At 44.7% G+C, this 15,571-nt stretch overlaps 3 protein-coding genes across 4 annotated transcripts; 2 read left to right on the forward strand and 1 right to left on the reverse strand.

Moving 5' to 3' along the window:
• Window positions 1-311: 311 nt before the first annotated feature.
• On the forward strand, window positions 312-1,678 carry LOC115679141 (LRR receptor-like serine/threonine-protein kinase ER2). Its single transcript, XM_030602731.2, has one exon. The coding sequence runs from the start codon at window positions 447-449 to the stop codon at window positions 1,665-1,667; it is 1,221 nt and encodes a 406-aa protein (XP_030458591.1). The 5' UTR covers window positions 312-446; the 3' UTR covers window positions 1,668-1,678.
• Window positions 1,679-4,072: 2,394 nt separating this feature from the next.
• LOC115679135 (pentatricopeptide repeat-containing protein At2g30780) lies at window positions 4,073-8,206 on the forward strand. The gene is made up of 3 exons (XM_030602718.2): window positions 4,073-4,700; window positions 4,890-6,124; window positions 7,621-8,206. Exons 1-2 carry the CDS (start codon window positions 4,299-4,301, stop codon window positions 6,012-6,014), a joined length of 1,527 nt encoding a protein of 508 aa, XP_030458578.1. The 5' UTR covers window positions 4,073-4,298; the 3' UTR covers window positions 6,015-6,124; window positions 7,621-8,206.
• Window positions 8,207-12,062: 3,856 nt separating this feature from the next.
• LOC115682241 (gibberellin receptor GID1B-like) lies at window positions 12,063-14,359 on the reverse strand. 2 transcript variants are annotated; one of them, XR_008817279.1, is made up of 3 exons: window positions 14,273-14,359; window positions 12,520-13,602; window positions 12,063-12,434 (listed from the first exon to the last, which is right to left on the reverse strand). XR_008817279.1 is itself a non-coding variant. In XM_030606407.2 (2 exons), exons 1-2 carry the CDS (start codon window positions 14,309-14,311, stop codon window positions 12,607-12,609), a joined length of 1,035 nt encoding a protein of 344 aa, XP_030462267.1. In that variant the 5' UTR covers window positions 14,312-14,359; the 3' UTR covers window positions 12,063-12,606. The 2 variants fall into 2 exon arrangements, 1 of the variants encoding a protein (XP_030462267.1); XM_030606407.2 differs by having other exon boundaries at window positions 12,063-13,602.
• Window positions 14,360-15,571: the final 1,212 nt, after the last annotated feature.

Raw genomic sequence — 15,571 nt, forward strand, 5'->3', positions numbered from 1 at the left:
TTTGACGACATTGATCCTCGTAGTCGCGACTGCAACACATCCATCCATGTTTTTAAGGTCTGTAATGCAGCGCACGCTCGGTGAAAACGCTTCCCCGCTGAGCCAAATCTCGGACACGAGCAAGCATGAATGGCATCGTTTCATGTGAACTCGGATCGCATCCCCTCTTTAAGATAAGATGAATCTCACGCGAGTCTCGAACCGGGCGGTGCAACTGAGATCCTTGCCTCGTGCACGTAAGTCGTCGCTGGAAAAAAGCGTTGGATGGTACCTTCGTCCGCCACATAAAAGCTCTCGCCCCACTCACTTTCCCACGAGAAACCCTTTCGTCGTCAACCTCTGGCCAACTTCACGGAAAAGCATTCCCCCCCTCCTCTCTACAAATTCAATGCCCTTCCCCTTCCACCGAGATCTCAACTCACCGCTGCGTTGCTCGCTCATCAAACATGGCGAGCCCCACGACCACGCCCTCGTCCTCCCTCATCTTCCTCGTCCTCCTCGCACACGCCGCGCCCCTCGCCGTCGCCATGCTCGACCCCGTCGACTTCCTATCCCTCCAGGCCATCCGCAAGTCCCTCCACGACACCCCCGGCTCCAACTTCTTCGCCTCCTGGGACTTCACCTCCGATCCCTGCGGCTTCCCTGGCGTCCTCTGCGACTCCTCCTCCTCGAGCCGTGTCGTCTCCCTCTCCCTTGGCGACCCCCGCGCCTCCGCCCCCGGCCTCACCGGCCGCCTCGACCCGGCCCTCGGCAACCTCTCCTCTCTCGCTGAGCTCGCCGTCGTCCCCGGCCGCATCTTCGGGCGGATCCCTCAGTCCCTCTACCGGCTCAGGAACCTCCGCTTCCTTGCCGTCGGCCACAACTTCCTCTCCGGTGAGATCCCTGCTGACCTCGGGCTGCTCCGGAACCTCCGCACGCTCGACCTGAGCTACAACCGGCTCACCGGCCTGGTCCCAAGGGCGGTCGGGTCGTTGCCGTCGCTGTCCAACCTCGTCCTCTGCCACAACCAGCTCTCCGGCCCGGTCCCTCCCTTCCTGTCCCGGACCTTGACCCGGATCGACCTGACGCACAACGAGCTCTCTGGTCCCGTCCCGCCAACCTACCTCCCTCTCTCCCTGCAATACCTCTCGCTCTCCTGGAACCGCCTCAGTGGCCCCGTGGACCGCCTCCTGTACCGGCTCGGCCGGCTCAACTACCTGGACCTCAGCATGAATCAGTTCACCGGCCCAATCCCCGGACAGGTCTTCGGCTACCCGATCAAAACCCTGCAGCTCCAGAGGAACGCGTTCTCCGGGCTGGTTCGACCGGCCAGGTGGGTCGTGATCCCGACCGTAGACCTCAGCTACAACAGACTATCGGGGGAGATACCGCCGGAGTTCTCGACCGTGCGGAGCCTCTACCTGAACAGCAACCGGTTCACGGGTCAGGTGCCGGGGAGCTTCGTGGACCGGTTGCTCGGGTCGAGCATACGGGTCCTGTATCTGCAGCACAACTTCCTGACGGGGATCGAGATCAATCCGGCGGCAGAGATTCCGGCGACCAGCTCGCTGTGTCTGCAGTATAACTGCATGGTCCCTCCCGTGCAGAGTCCCTGCCCGTCGACGGCCGGGACGCAGAAGTCTCGGCCGACGTGGCAGTGCCGCGAGTGGCGGAGGAGGAGGGGGTAAATATGGAAAAATGGGAAGAAAAAAGAAGACAGAAATTACACGAATAAACCGAATAATAACCATGATCATTAATTTTACCGTGATAGTATTAGTTGATCCATTTTAATTAAATATATAATGTTGATGTCCATATTATTATTCTTTTGTGACGCTAAGAAGCTTCTATGTACACCGCGAATTTGGAGCAAGAATTTTACCGTGATAGTATTAGTCTCTTGAAACATGTACTTGACTTCGATCCAAATTTTCCACCGCAAAATTTAAGCAAGCTCTACTATCGTCGTATACCATTATACCGGAGATGCAAATCAATTCGCAGACCGGACTGCCAAAGCCTAAAGACGAAATGTCCTTACGTTGAATTGGGTTTCCCGTCCCCCTCGAACCCTTTGGTCTCTTTTATGTTATGATGCTTCTATGGTGTATGCACAATCTTAAAGACACGTATGTCTCATGTAACCTGAAACTTGCGGTAGTATTTATACGACGTCATGTCATCCTTAAGACGTATCCTTTTGACATTACCATCGTACCCAACATAGACAACCATTCTCGAGTTCTCACAAGATTTTATTACGCGCACGAGCTCTGGGAATTCACCCAAAAAGGATAGAGAGAGAAAACAATGAGAAAAATAACTAGGGACAATTCCCAAGGATGAAATTTTATTTACTCAATTGTGTTCTACAATCAAGAATTCAACTATTTTTAGTTAGAATCCCTTGTTTATATCTTCTAGGTAACAATTAGATAACTTACCTTTATGCAAACTTTAAAAAAAAACACAATACAATGCAAATACCTATTGAGATGAAATTACTTAATCTAATGCAACACACAACTAGTGCATCAAGAAAATATCTTAATCTACCAAATTAAAGAATTAAAATAACATGATTCTACTAATTTTATGTTTCTAGAATATTAAACCAATTGGAGAGTAAATCTTCCTTAGATTTTGACGCTATCCCGATCGTCTCCCGCATTATATTGGTTAACTCTTATGTGTTATTAGTTACTGTGATGCTATTTCCGAGTTTTCCTATAGGTGACTCGATTTTCAATAGTTCTGGTAAATATGAGTATTTCCTCCTAAGTAAGAAGTAAAACTGCTTCTTCTGAGATCTCATGCGAATTTCGGCATCCCTTGGATGTTAAATAATAGAGGATAATATCCATGGAAATAGGGGCAAGCAAGGGCTCTTGCCCCCTCAAAATTGCTATTGGTAAGGTTTTATGGCTTGTTAATAAATGTTAAAGACGAAGCCTAAAAGCCCTGCTCCCCAAAAATTAAAGGGAAAATAATCTAAATGGTTCATGAACTTTAGTTCAATATGCAATATCGTCCATGAATTTTTAATTTGTTCAATATGATCCATGAACTATTGCTAAATATTTAATGTAGTCCTTCCGTTCGCTTAAACAGCGACTCAGGCATTACATGACGATTGCGGATTATTATATGCTAAACTGGATTTTAAAAAAATGACTAGTTAACATTTCCATCTTTTTATTTATCTTCTTTAGAAAAGGAAAACAATGTCCATCATTATTTGATAGTGTGAATGATTATATGCTTATTTAATATGAATATCTTACTTAAATTACCAGTGCATAAATTTTATTTTTGCTATCCATTGTTCAAACTTAACGGATTGTAAGCCACACCAATAGATTTCGTTAACTAACATGTTTATATAATCTAGGGACTAGATTGAATATTTACTAACAATTTAGGAACCACATTGAATCAATTAAAAGTCCATGGATGATATTACACATTAGATCAAAGCTTAGGAACCATTTGTATCCTTTTCTCAAAACTAAAAGGACATGAGTATCCTTTGTAGGCAGCATTGCTCATCCAAATTATTTTGTAAGGTAAGAGAAAGTGAATTTGAGGTATGAACCAGAGCATTTTTAACTTGATAGTTCGATTCGCATTTAAGCTCCATTTGTTTCACGGAAAATGAATGATTCGAACGATATTTTCCTAAAAATGATCGCTTGTATTGCTTAAAATAATTAGTCAATAACAAATATTTTCACTACCGACAATAATTTATGTCTAAATATTTTTGTAGACATTAAATATTTTCTTCATACATTCGTTTTCGTAAGCAATAAAAGCAATCATTTCTAGAAAATTTTGTGTCGCTGAGAATGACCCATCAAACGAATATCTATTCCGGGAACAAAAATTTTGTGTTATTATCAAACACTATTTTCTGCTCATAAACTCATCTATGGAATTAGAATGGACCGGGAAAGAGAACGGTTTTCATTCGCGCCCGAAACAACTGGACAAAGGAAGGGATTAGGCCCAAGCCCTAACAAACGAACTCTGGATTTAGGTGACCGGCCCACCATGACAGAAACCTCGAACCTCACGACCACCAACCGACGACCCGCGAGCTGCCGCTGCTGCTGCTGCTTCTTCTTCTTCTTCATCTTCATCTTCTTCCGTCCGTCGTCGGCGTCGCCATCGTCGTCCGGTGCAGAGCCGACCGCTCCCGCCATCCCTAGCCGGCGAGCGATTGGACCCCGCTTTACTCCGATTCGAATCCAGTCTCTCCCGCGAAAACCCTAGCCAAAGATGCCGCCTTTTCCGGTCGACCCTCGTCCCTCGCAATGAAGAGAGCCTGGAGGTTCTCCGTCCCGGCCCACGCCGAGCTGTCATGCCTCCGGCGATCCCCTCGCGACCCCGCGGCCCCGAGGCCCCACCTCTTCGCCCGCGCCCGCGGGTTCCCCCGCGAAATCTGCGGCGCGACCGCCCCGAGCTCGGCCGGGATGAGGGAGATTATGGGGCTCTTCATCGACAAGTTCTCGCGGGCGGAGAACGGGGCGGTGCTCGGCGAAGGCGTCCGCGCGAGGGTCTTGGAGCTGAGGGACGAGCTGGTGCAGCTCGGCGGGCGGGACGAGATCGTTAGGGCTTTGGACGAGAAAGCCGACCCTTTGCTTCTCTCCGTCGATGGGTTGGCCTTCGTTGAGCTCTTGAAGCAGCTCGACGCTTGGCCTCATCAAGCTCTAGAGGTGCTGATACGTTCCACTCGCTCGCTTTCATTTCCACTTACGCCCCATTATCTGTGTATTGCTGTAGTGGTATCGTTAAGATGTGGGATCAATGGAAGAGCCATAGAAGCATTTGTAGCTTTACTAATCGCGAAGTGAACTTCTGCATAATGCGTTCTCCTTTTCTGTTTTTTTCTCGATGAAAAATAGGTCTTTTTTTGGAAGAGGAAGCTTCAGGAGCGCGGTATTCCGATGACATCGGAGGAGTATGTCAAAGGCATTACGGTTGCTGGTAGGATTAAGGATGTTGATCTAGCTTTGGAACTGTTTGTGGAAGCTACGACCAAGAGATTGAAGGCAACCTCTACCTATAATGCGTTGATGGGTGCTTATATGTACAATGGCTTGGCGGGAAAGTGCCAGAAGCTTTTCCAGAAGTTGAAAGGAGATGCAGACTGTAGCCCTTCAATAGTTACATATAATATTCTCATCTCTGTTTTCGGGCGCTTAATGCTGGTAGATCACATGGAGGCGGCTTTTCGGGAGGTAGAGTGTTTAAATCTTGCCCCCAATGTTGTCACATATAACAATCTAATTGCTGGGTATTTGACTGCTTGGATGTGGGACAATATGGAAAGAACTTTTCAGACTATGAAGGCAAGCCCTGTTAAGCCTAATACGAGTACATACTTGCTGATGCTTCGCGGTTATGCACACTCGGGTAATTTGGAAAAGATGGAAGAGACATATGAGTTGGTAAAAGACCATGTCAATGAGAACGATGTCGCTTTGATAAGAGCCATGATATGTGCATATTGTAGGAGCTCTATCATGGACAGAGTTAGGAAAATTGAGATGCTACTAGGGCTTATTCCAGAAAATGGGTATAGACCTTGGTTAAATGTGTTGCTGATCAAGGTTTATGCACAGGAGGATTGGTTAGACAAGATGGAAAACTCAATCAATGAGGCCTTTGAGCAGAAAACCTCTGTAAATGCAGCAGGTGTGATGCGGGCTATAGTGGGCAGTTATTTCCGATGTAATGCGTTAGATAAGCTTGTGAGCTTCGTGAAGCGCGCAGAATGTGCTGGGTGGAGAATCTGCCGATCTCTTTATCACTGTAAAATGCTAATGTATGGATCACAGCAGCGTTTGGCGGAAATGGAGAGTGTACTCGAGGAGATGGAAAGTTTTAATTTCGACCGAACAAAGAAAACATTCGTCATCATGTACCATGCCTACATATCCAGTGGTAAAAAAAATAAGGCAGAGCAAATAAAGGGACTGATGTGCAAGCATGGTTATGGGGTACCTCATAATGCTGTCTCTTCATAGTAAAACCCCTCTTTCCATCTTCTTGTGCTGGGAGGTTACATGTGAATGTTGAAGTGATTATTATCAATAATTGCTTGCACGAGGCCATTCGACTGATCATTCTGAATGAGGTATGCTTCTCATTTCCGCAGGTGCTTCATAGACTGAGTTTCAACTAAGCAATGCAGCCATTGATTCAGTTGACATATATATTTAGAGACTCTGTCTGATTAAAAAGCAGGCTTCTCAAGTTTTGGTGTATCCTAACTTTATCATAGAATTTTCGTTGTAAATATGTAATTTTGTACCAAAGTGGAAGGAAGTGCAACGCATAAATAAAAACCAATTTACAGGAAAATATATTGAAAAGATGAAGAATGGACTGTGCACAGAAGGAGCTGTCACCGATAAAATGGATATCTGCTTGTCTTTTATAATACGACCTCCCTTCATGTTCAAAAGCCCTTCTACTTCTCTTCCTTCAAATCACCCAATGAAATGGAAGATAGAATTGGAGGCAACAAATCTTTTCTGCTTGCGAGCCGAACGATTCACCTTATTCGAGATCAAACCCCACTACCCAATTGGAGCTACAGGCCCTTTTGGTTTGCAGAAATTTTAGATTTTGTGTGTTCTAATGTCATGGGATAAAAGCAATCTAGAAAACGCGTATAGGAACCTTTTGACAACAATTACATTGACAAAAATGATGAAATTTATTTTCAAAAGGATTAAGTTATTAATTGAAAAGGTCTTTATTATTTCATTGTTTTTATTTCAGATGAAAACTTGGGAGTTTGGAAAACCAAGAGAAAAGCCTCTCTTGCAATTCTGGTGGAATATAATTATGCATTTTACAATGTTTATTCCTTAAAAAAAAGTCTTTGCACTCCTAAACATGCTTTAAAGACAACTGAAAATTATCGTCGTTATCATTCTCCATAATAAGAACAATGATAACTTATCTGGAACAAAATGGCCCATATAGTGCTAGAGTTGCGCTAGAGTTTCCCAGACTCTGAAAGTGTGAAAAAAGGATTGTTTGAAGTCTCAATGTCCCTTTCGCTATGAAACACTTGCTATCTGCACTGAATACCTTCTTTGAATATAGAAAATAGTCAGAACCTTCTACAGAATGCATTGCGAAAATCAATGACCTAGCACTTTCTGGCAGATTTTCAAAGGAAGTGACAGCACTGGTACTCAGTGCTAATTTGATGCAATTGCATCTGTAAGCTGATTTCAAACAAAATAGTGCTATGAAGCCACCCACTGAACCTGATATGCTTACTATAGTACCATGTGTCGAGGTGCATGCATGCATTGTATCCACTGAATCTGATCTGCTTATTTCACTAGATTTTTGTTTCCTTCTACTGCTGTAAGTTTAAGAGATCAGCAGGATTGAACCAATCTTGCTGAATTTATTCCGTATGGTTCTTATCATTGTTCATTATAGTGGGTGGACTTCTCTTCTAGCTCATTGGAAAAGGAGAATTCTGTATTCTGTTGCAATTACTTGTGTTTTTCTCTATATGATATGTTCTCGAATCACACGAGTGGTTTTAAGTGCCTGGTTTTCTTTTTCATGCATTCAGTCGATTCATTAGCTGCTTTGATTCTGCAGGAATTGCCGTTGTTCATACATGTCCCTGGCTAAGGAAGTGCTATTTACTTGTGGAAGATGAACGTGATTAGGAATGCAAATGTGCCATTTGCATAATTCCATCCAACCCGGTATTTCAATTAATATTCTTTCTCACCAATTTCATGATTCATTCTGTCTGGAGTGTGTTGAGCTTCGTATTTTCGACTCTGGCTACTGCTTTTGGAGCTCTGAGCTTACTGGCAGCGCTTGGGAATGGATGCATGTCGATAAGCTCCGCGACTTAGGGCGCGGTATATTGGATCAGTGCACTTCATTTATCTTGAGCTCTTCGGTGAATGTTTCATCTGCTGCAAAGGTGGCCAGATCAAATAAGTAGCTCACAACGGATTCAACTTAATTCTTATCTGCTGATTTTGGATATTACCCAAGGGTTGGGCCAACCCCAGACATAAGAGATTCAATTTTGACAGTCATTGTACCATTTGTGTTTTAAGATCTCTTGTACAATATGGGATATGAATTTTCCGAAATGACCTTGGGGATGAATTGGGGTACTCTTATCGGTGTTGTGACTGAAAGCAGTGGTACACAGGATTTCTTGCTACCTATATATTGCCCAGGTTTTGTGCTTGCAATGCTAGTACATCTGTCCGCATATGTAGAGCTCGTGTATGACCTATTTAGAAAGAGAAAATAACACCTGGTGGATGGCTGAATACTCAATTCATCTAGTTTGGGCATAAATATTGAAGCATATGTAATATCTCCTCTCCTGCCTCCTGGTGGTATCGAAGCATCCCTTAGTATGACGTGCAAACTTCACCTCTAGAATGTCTTCGCTGTACGATGCTATCTTTATTGTCCTGTGAGTTGTTTTCGACACTAATTTTAGTCGACTCTAATCTTGACATCTCTCCAATGCATATCATCAAAGATCTACTAAGTTCATGTTCTGTCATTTTTTGAGTGCTAATCGTCGATCTTTCCTTGGAATTAGTGAGATGGATGAATGCAGCCTGCTTCCAGTGGGGAGACCGAGCTGCGAGGCGCATTTGTCGGCTTGTAAGAATTTGAGTTGATCTGTGGTTGGGCATGTCCCTCGTGGTGCTGATTACATGGGGAAGGTTGTTTTACTGTAGGGTGTTTCTTCAACAATCAAGAACACAGAAAGCTCGGGGTGTTATATCGCGTGGCACGTCGGCTCCATGTATATCCCTATCCTAGGACTTACTCAGCGCAGGACATGATCTGCTCAACCTGTCCGCTCAACCTGTGCGAAGTGTTTAAAGCGATGCATGCATTGGACGATGATTTCCTGTGTTTTTTCACTTTCCTGAGCATGTATGTGGATCAGGTGTGTTTTCATTTGCATGAATTCCAGAGTTCATGTCCAATATGCAGTTCTCAGAAGATCAATTTTGCTCAAAGAGATGGCCCTCGACGCACTTAAGAGTTCCTTTCTTCTGGTTGATATGAATACATATCAGAGTTCCTAGTTCATATTTTAGGCGACTGACTATTGTCGGATACACAAAAAAGTAACCCTGGATCTTGTCAGTTTTGTCTACATAGATAATAAAAGTTAGATACTATCTGATAATATATGCGTTAATGGGAAAACATTAGAATTCTAAGAGAATATTTTACTAGGAAACTCGAAAGTGATTGTGCCGTGGAGCCTTTCAGTCGTGTAGAGATAACGAGGAATTTCAGGTGTTAGAACCGAACCGAAAAATCAAACCATAACCAAATTGAATCGAACCAAAATTTCTTGCATTTTTAGTTTGATCTCGGTTCAGATAATGAAAAATAACTGTTTTTTTTTTATTCCGGTTAAGATAGTTTCGGTTTAGTTCGGTTAACCAATCCAAATTGAAAATCATTCATCTTCTTCATGTTACAATTTACACAATCTCTCTCCTTTTTCACTAAATCTCTTCTTAATATTACAAAAAAGAAAACCAAACCGAGCCTAATTGAATCGAACCAGGTTTTCAGTTTGGGTTATACTTGATTAGGGTCGTGGTTCGATTCAAAGCTAATACACACCTAACGGTTCGGTTCGGTTTAACCGACAGAATCAAACCGTTGACACCCCAGATTACAAGTACAAAACATAATTGTGTTCATTCCATTTTATTCTTTTCTCACGTCGTCGATATCCCAATATCGCGAGCACATTTAAGAAAACATAGGAAATCACCCTGATCGCAAGAAGCATCTGAGAAAAATCCCAGCAAACCGATTCGAAATTCACCGTATTTCGTCAAAATTAATTTCTCGGGTCTCTTCATAAGACAAGTAATTCTAAATCTCTAAATCTCAACTCTAGATGGCCTTCTTTTTTCTGTAATAAATTCGACTGACGAGGGAAAAAATTACCAAAACAGTCTTAACGAATTACCATCGGTTTTTCCCGACTTTTTTTGAAGGAAATTCGAAATCAATATGTGAAAATCGCCTGAGGAAAAAGGTTGGGGGGAAAACGCCAAAGAAGAGGGGAACTTTAGTCTTAATGAGGAATCTAGATGGGTTATAGCTTTAGGTTAGCTTGCTACCATCCCTTCCTTTGGAATAGACTAATGATAAACGTGACTTTGTGATCGCGAGTGCGGTACTACCCAAATTTTTATTAAAGTCTTTTTTGTCCTAAGCAGCCACATTAGACAATGACCTTATTTTTAAGATTCAAAGCACATCATTTTGTCGTATCCCCAGTAGAATAAGTCCAAAGACCACGACTTCTCCAAATTGAAAAAACGAAAGTTTTTTAGGAGGAATTCGAATCCCACTCAAGTGCACAAATCGATGAAACCAAACCCCAATAATTCGAATAGGGAAAAAAGCCAAAGCAAAGCGAAAGCCAAAAAGGGTTGCGTCCGTTTCACGAAAGACGGGTCATCTAGAGAACGTTTCTCCTAGCGACGATCGCTCGTATCCCTCACGGAAACGAACGGCGGCATCCGCGATGGGCAGTGAAAACGTTTCCACTGACTAATTATTGAATTTTTCGCGAAACGGACAAGGCTTTCGTGTTCTTGCCGGGCATGCTTAGCTGTCCCTACAACTTATGATGCCCCCACACGAAACAATGTGAAAACGAAAAGGCAAATGAAATTCTCGTTTGTTTGCTTGCTTGCTCGCTCTTTCTTCCTCCTTCGGCCACGATTCAAAGTGGTCCCTCCCCTCGTACATTAGGATACAGACAAAGTCGCCAACCACTCGTGAACGGGGGGGTTTTCCCCCATCGTCGCCCAAACAAAAAGCAGCGAAGCCCAAGCTTTTCCTCCTCATTTCCCCCCGCTTGGCAATTTACACCCCGAAAAGCTCCAAACAGCCCACGGTACCAGACCCAATCAGGGAAGTGACAAAGGGGGATTCGTCAAATCAATCAACTCTCCCCCCGCAAAGATTGCGATACCCCATGATTAGGACTCGTGTCCAATCATTCTGTTCTGTGGGTTTCTCTTTTGCCCCCTGATTCTTGGTTTTTTGCAAAGGGGGCATCATCGATTGGGATGGTCGGCCACGCCACGAAGAAGCCAAGAAAGTCTTTGGGGGAAGCCATTCTCTGTATCGGGTTTTGCTCCCGTGTGGGGTGGCCTTCTTGGAGTGGAATGATGATGAGATTTTTTCGTAAATTTTTCTCCTCTCTCTTTTGGAGCTTGATATGGGGGGGGGGGAGGAGTCAAGAATGGGATTTCAGACGTGTCCCTTTCACTTTCGGAAGGATTGGTTATAATAGCTCGAGGTTCGAACTTGCACCAGTGTGCGTGGAGATTAGTGTTCAAGTGTTTTTACACACGACATCTTCGATCCTTGAACGCTAGTGACACCCACATAGAACCACTTTTATTTGTAGGGAAATCTTTGACTTTATCAAATAAGGAAAAGAAAAAAAATTTGGCATTGCCTTCCGTTATGTTCATCCTGATCAAGTGATCAAGTTTTGAACTTGATTCTCATCATTTGTCTCTCATAATCCTCAAGCCGGAGAGGTAGAAATATCCTCAATCTAATGAAATCAGAGGAAACAAAATGGGTGAAAACACAGATCTTTTTTCTGGCTTTATCATTGCTGGCATCAATCTTTAACGGGGACAGTGTCACGAAATGTCTGATAAATTCCTAGTCTCATCTCAGTCCCCAAGAAAAAGGACCCACCATATTGTGTACTATCATAATGAACTTGCACTCTTCCTGTGCTGCTTCTTATCACCCAACACAAGTGATTGAACCTCTTAATTTGAGCAAAAACACACACCAATTTCCTTAAATCGTGTTTAAGAGTCCCTCTGTTTTGTACCCTTTTCATGAAACTTGGGAGATTTTGGTAATGTGTTTGGAAGGAGACGGTCTTCCAAATGCAAGCAAACTTTTTGAGTCCAAGAACCAATACAATCCCAAGACTGTTGTGCAAGTATAGAGAATCACAGTGAGAGACATTTGAGAGGCAGAAGAAGAAAAAAAGATATCTTTTCATTTCTAGGTCAAAGTATAACATACACCTCCACAGCACGGTGGAATCAAAGTAATCTGAGATTTTTTTTCTGAATCAGTGATTACAATGACAACATACTCCTTTCACTCAGGAACAGAATCATGACCAGCCAAATGTGGTACCTCCGGCTATACCGCCCAGCCAATCGCGGCCCGAACCGAACCTAACCGAGATGATTCGCACGTTCGATGCCCAAAGATGATTCCCAAGCAATGAGTTCTGAAGTTTCCAACACGATCCATTTGAGCCATCCCAATATTGTATACATCAGTGTCAGCTTCTTGCGAGATCGGAAACAGAGGAGACCGATCTCCTCCATCGCAACAGAATCCTCAAACCGCCACGAGAAAATGGTAAAAAACAGGGAAATTAGAAAAAAGGGTAAGTAATATTGCACAACCCCTATAACTACACACCTTTTCGCTGCAAAAGAATAACCAGAGTCTTGAAATGTCAAAGCTGCTGTGATGTATTTTTCGCCGCCAGGCAAAGAAGAGGCCGTATTAACAGTCAGGATGGACAAACTCGTTCACCTCCTCCATGAGCCGATAGAAATGGTCATTGTTCGGCAAGAAGTAGAAGCCAATCGTCGCCTCCTTCAGGTGCAGCAATTTCACCTCATGGCCATGGTTCCTGAGCCCTTCTACGTAGGCCAATTGCCAGTCCTGGAGGAGATCCAAGCCCGCCACGACCACGAGGCTCTTCGGAAACTTGAGCCCCTCAAGGCTCCTGCCCCGTGGGCCGAAGGGGTTGCACGCCGGGTGGTCTCTATCTTCCCCTTCCGGGAGGAAAGCTCGCCAGTACCAATCGCGGTCGGGAATCCTGACAAAGTACCTACCGTCCAATCTCATCTCCGATTCCGTTCTCTCTTGCCCGCCAAACAAAGCATGGAGGAGGATATTACCCAAAACCTCGACTCCCTCATCGGCCGCCTTCACAGCTACATGGTGCACGATATTGCCGCCCGAGCTATCTCCGGCCAAGTACACATAGACCTTTGAGTCCTTCCCGCTCTGGAGCCACGGTCTCGACTTCACCCACTTGAGGGCGGCCCACCCGTCATCGTAGGCACACGGGTACCGATATTCGGGCGACCGTCGGTAATTTACAGAGACGACCGCAACCTTGCAGATGTTCACAAACCGCCGGCACAGCGTATCGTAAATGGCGGTGCTCGCGGTGGAATGAGTGAAGCTCCCACCATGGAAAAAGATGATGACCGGGACGACCTCGGTGGTGCTCAAGGGCTTCTCGAGGTCAATGATCCCCCAGCGGGCCTGGTTTTCGGGGGCGGCCAAATAGACCCGGTTGAGGAGCCCGGTCGACCGATCCACATGATCGAAGGAGAAGACCCCATTGACTGGTATGGTGTTCGCGGGGACCTTCCGGTCAAGGAAATCGTCCAATTCGCGGTTGAAGGTCCCGTCGGGGTGGCGGAGGAGATTGTATACTACCTTGAAGTTGGAGATCAGGACATAAGTGTTGAGAGGGACGACACTCTGCGGATTTTACAGGAGAGATCACAATTCAGATTCATGTGAATTGATCTTAACACGATCCTCCAAAGATTACAAATTTCTGCATATTTTCCAAGTGACACAACACCAAAACGCAGACAGAGATGTTTCGTAGTCAATCGCCATTTGTCAGCTATATAACCCCTGAAGTAGAAGACAGAGCTGAAAGGGGGAATGTGAAAAGAGAGGAGTACAGAAAGGACAAAACAAAAGAAATAAGAAGAAGAAGAGGAGGCCAGGCTCAAATGCAACGACATCTCACGACACATTCCTCCAATCGAAATCGAATTCCAAGCCTAAAAATTCCCCCACAAGAAGAAGGAAAAAAAACAGGCACACCCCAACTTGAATCCACGCACCAAAGACTCGAAATTTCGGAAACCCCAACAAAAGTTACTTCCAAATTAACATCCAATTGATGAAATTAGCAGATACAGGCTCATGATCAAACAACTGAATCGGCACACGCGAACAAAGATAAAATGCTCCGCTTCTGTCGCCGAGAAGGGGAAAAAATTCATCAGATAGAAAGAAGAAGGCACGTGAAGAAGGCACACGAAGAACACGAGAGCGACCGCCGAAGGGGATCGGGGTTGCACAATCGTGGGGGGCCCAGAACGGAAACGGAAGAATTTGAAGCGGAGGAGCAAACCTTAGATTCGTTGACGTTGACTTCGTCACTACCGGCCATGGCGGCTCCCGGCGGTCGCCCCCTCCCCCCCAACCCCACCCCACCCCACCCCCAGAGGAAACGAAGAAGGATAGAGAGAGAGAGAGAGAAGGAAGAGAGGACGCGAGGGAGGAGGGGGCGGGCGGAGAATTCGAAATCTCAGAGCAGAACAGCGAGAGCCACCATGGCACCGACCCCTTCTTCGGCGACAACCTCAAAAACCAACAGAAGCCCAGAACACAGCCACAGCCACTGCCCCTGACCCTCTCTCTCTCGCTCTCTAACTCTCTTCAAGACTGTCGTGCTCCGAGCGAAGCGAGGAGTGTATGTAGGTGAACACGTTCAGGGAGCAAACGGAGGGGAAGAAGAGGAAGAGGGAGGGAGGCGGGGGGTGGGTGATTGCTCAGGGAGATCGACACACACACAGCGAGAGAGGAGGGAAGAGAGCAGGAGAGATTAAAAACAGGGGAGAAGAGAAAGTACAGAGAAGAGAGAGAAAGAAGAGAGAGGGAGAGAGGGAGAGAGAGAGAAAGGATGAACGGAGACGAAAGAGACGACAAAGAGGGGCGGCCAAATTAAATTTCCTTCGCAATTTCCCATTTTCCCCCAATTTTCTCCTCCTGTTTTTTTTTTTTTTAAAAGAGTAGCAATTTCGCTCGTTTGATTTTACTATAGCTTGTGAATTTTTCTTTTCTTTTCTTTTGCCCCCCCCCCCCCTCCCTTTGCACATAACTTTACGGGGACAATGACACGAGCGATCCGTTAACTTTGACCTGATATGTAGCGTGGCCCCTAATCCTTTAATTTGTTCGATATAATCTTTAGACTTTCGGTACATGCTCAATGCAGTCCCTGAAATATATGAAAATGTTCAGTATAGTCCTTCCGTTAAGTTAATATCATGGACAACATTGAATATTTTTCATATAATCTAGCGGCTAAATTGAACATATACAAAAAGCTCGGGGATTATATTAAACAAATTAAAAGTCCAGTGACCACATTACACGTCGGGCTAAAGTTCAGGGACCACGTTAAATAAATTAAAAGTTCATGGACCGCATTACGTTGATGCCAGTAAAGGAGTGCTAAGATGCCAATCAAGAAAAACGAAGACAAGGTTTTTGTGGCAAGTATGTTATCCTACACACAAGCGGCTCTCCAAGCCTCTATATAAAATGGACTGCCTTTTAGCCACCAAGCCCTTCTTCGAATTTTGATTAGCACCTTAGAACTGCTTTATAATAGCAGGCAAGTGCAGAGCATATTACCAGGACTAAT

The sequence above is a fragment of the Syzygium oleosum genome, unplaced genomic scaffold (genome assembly GCF_021117445.2).
Source record: "Syzygium oleosum isolate NSW1041296 unplaced genomic scaffold, Sole_v2.1 Sole_v2.01, whole genome shotgun sequence".
Classification (NCBI taxonomy): Eukaryota; Viridiplantae; Streptophyta; class Magnoliopsida; order Myrtales; family Myrtaceae; genus Syzygium; species Syzygium oleosum.

Bases quoted from the DNA above. Each gene is read 5' to 3' on its own strand.
- LOC115679141 (XM_030602731.2), top strand. From the start codon at position 447: ATGGCGAGCCCCACGACCACGCCCTCGTCCTCCCTCATCTTCCTCGTC.
- LOC115679135 (XM_030602718.2), top strand. From the start codon at position 4,299: ATGAAGAGAGCCTGGAGGTTCTCCGTCCCGGCCCACGCCGAGCTGTCA. The intron at 4,701-4,889 runs GTGCTGATACGT...GATGAAAAATAG, and splicing joins GGCCTCATCAAGCTCTAGAG to GTCTTTTTTTGGAAGAGGAA.
- LOC115682241 (XM_030606407.2), bottom strand. From the start codon at position 14,311: ATGGCCGGTAGTGACGAAGTCAACGTCAACGAATCTAAG. The intron at 13,603-14,272 runs GTTTGCTCCTCC...TAAAATCCGCAG, and splicing joins TCAACGTCAACGAATCTAAG to AGTGTCGTCCCTCTCAACAC.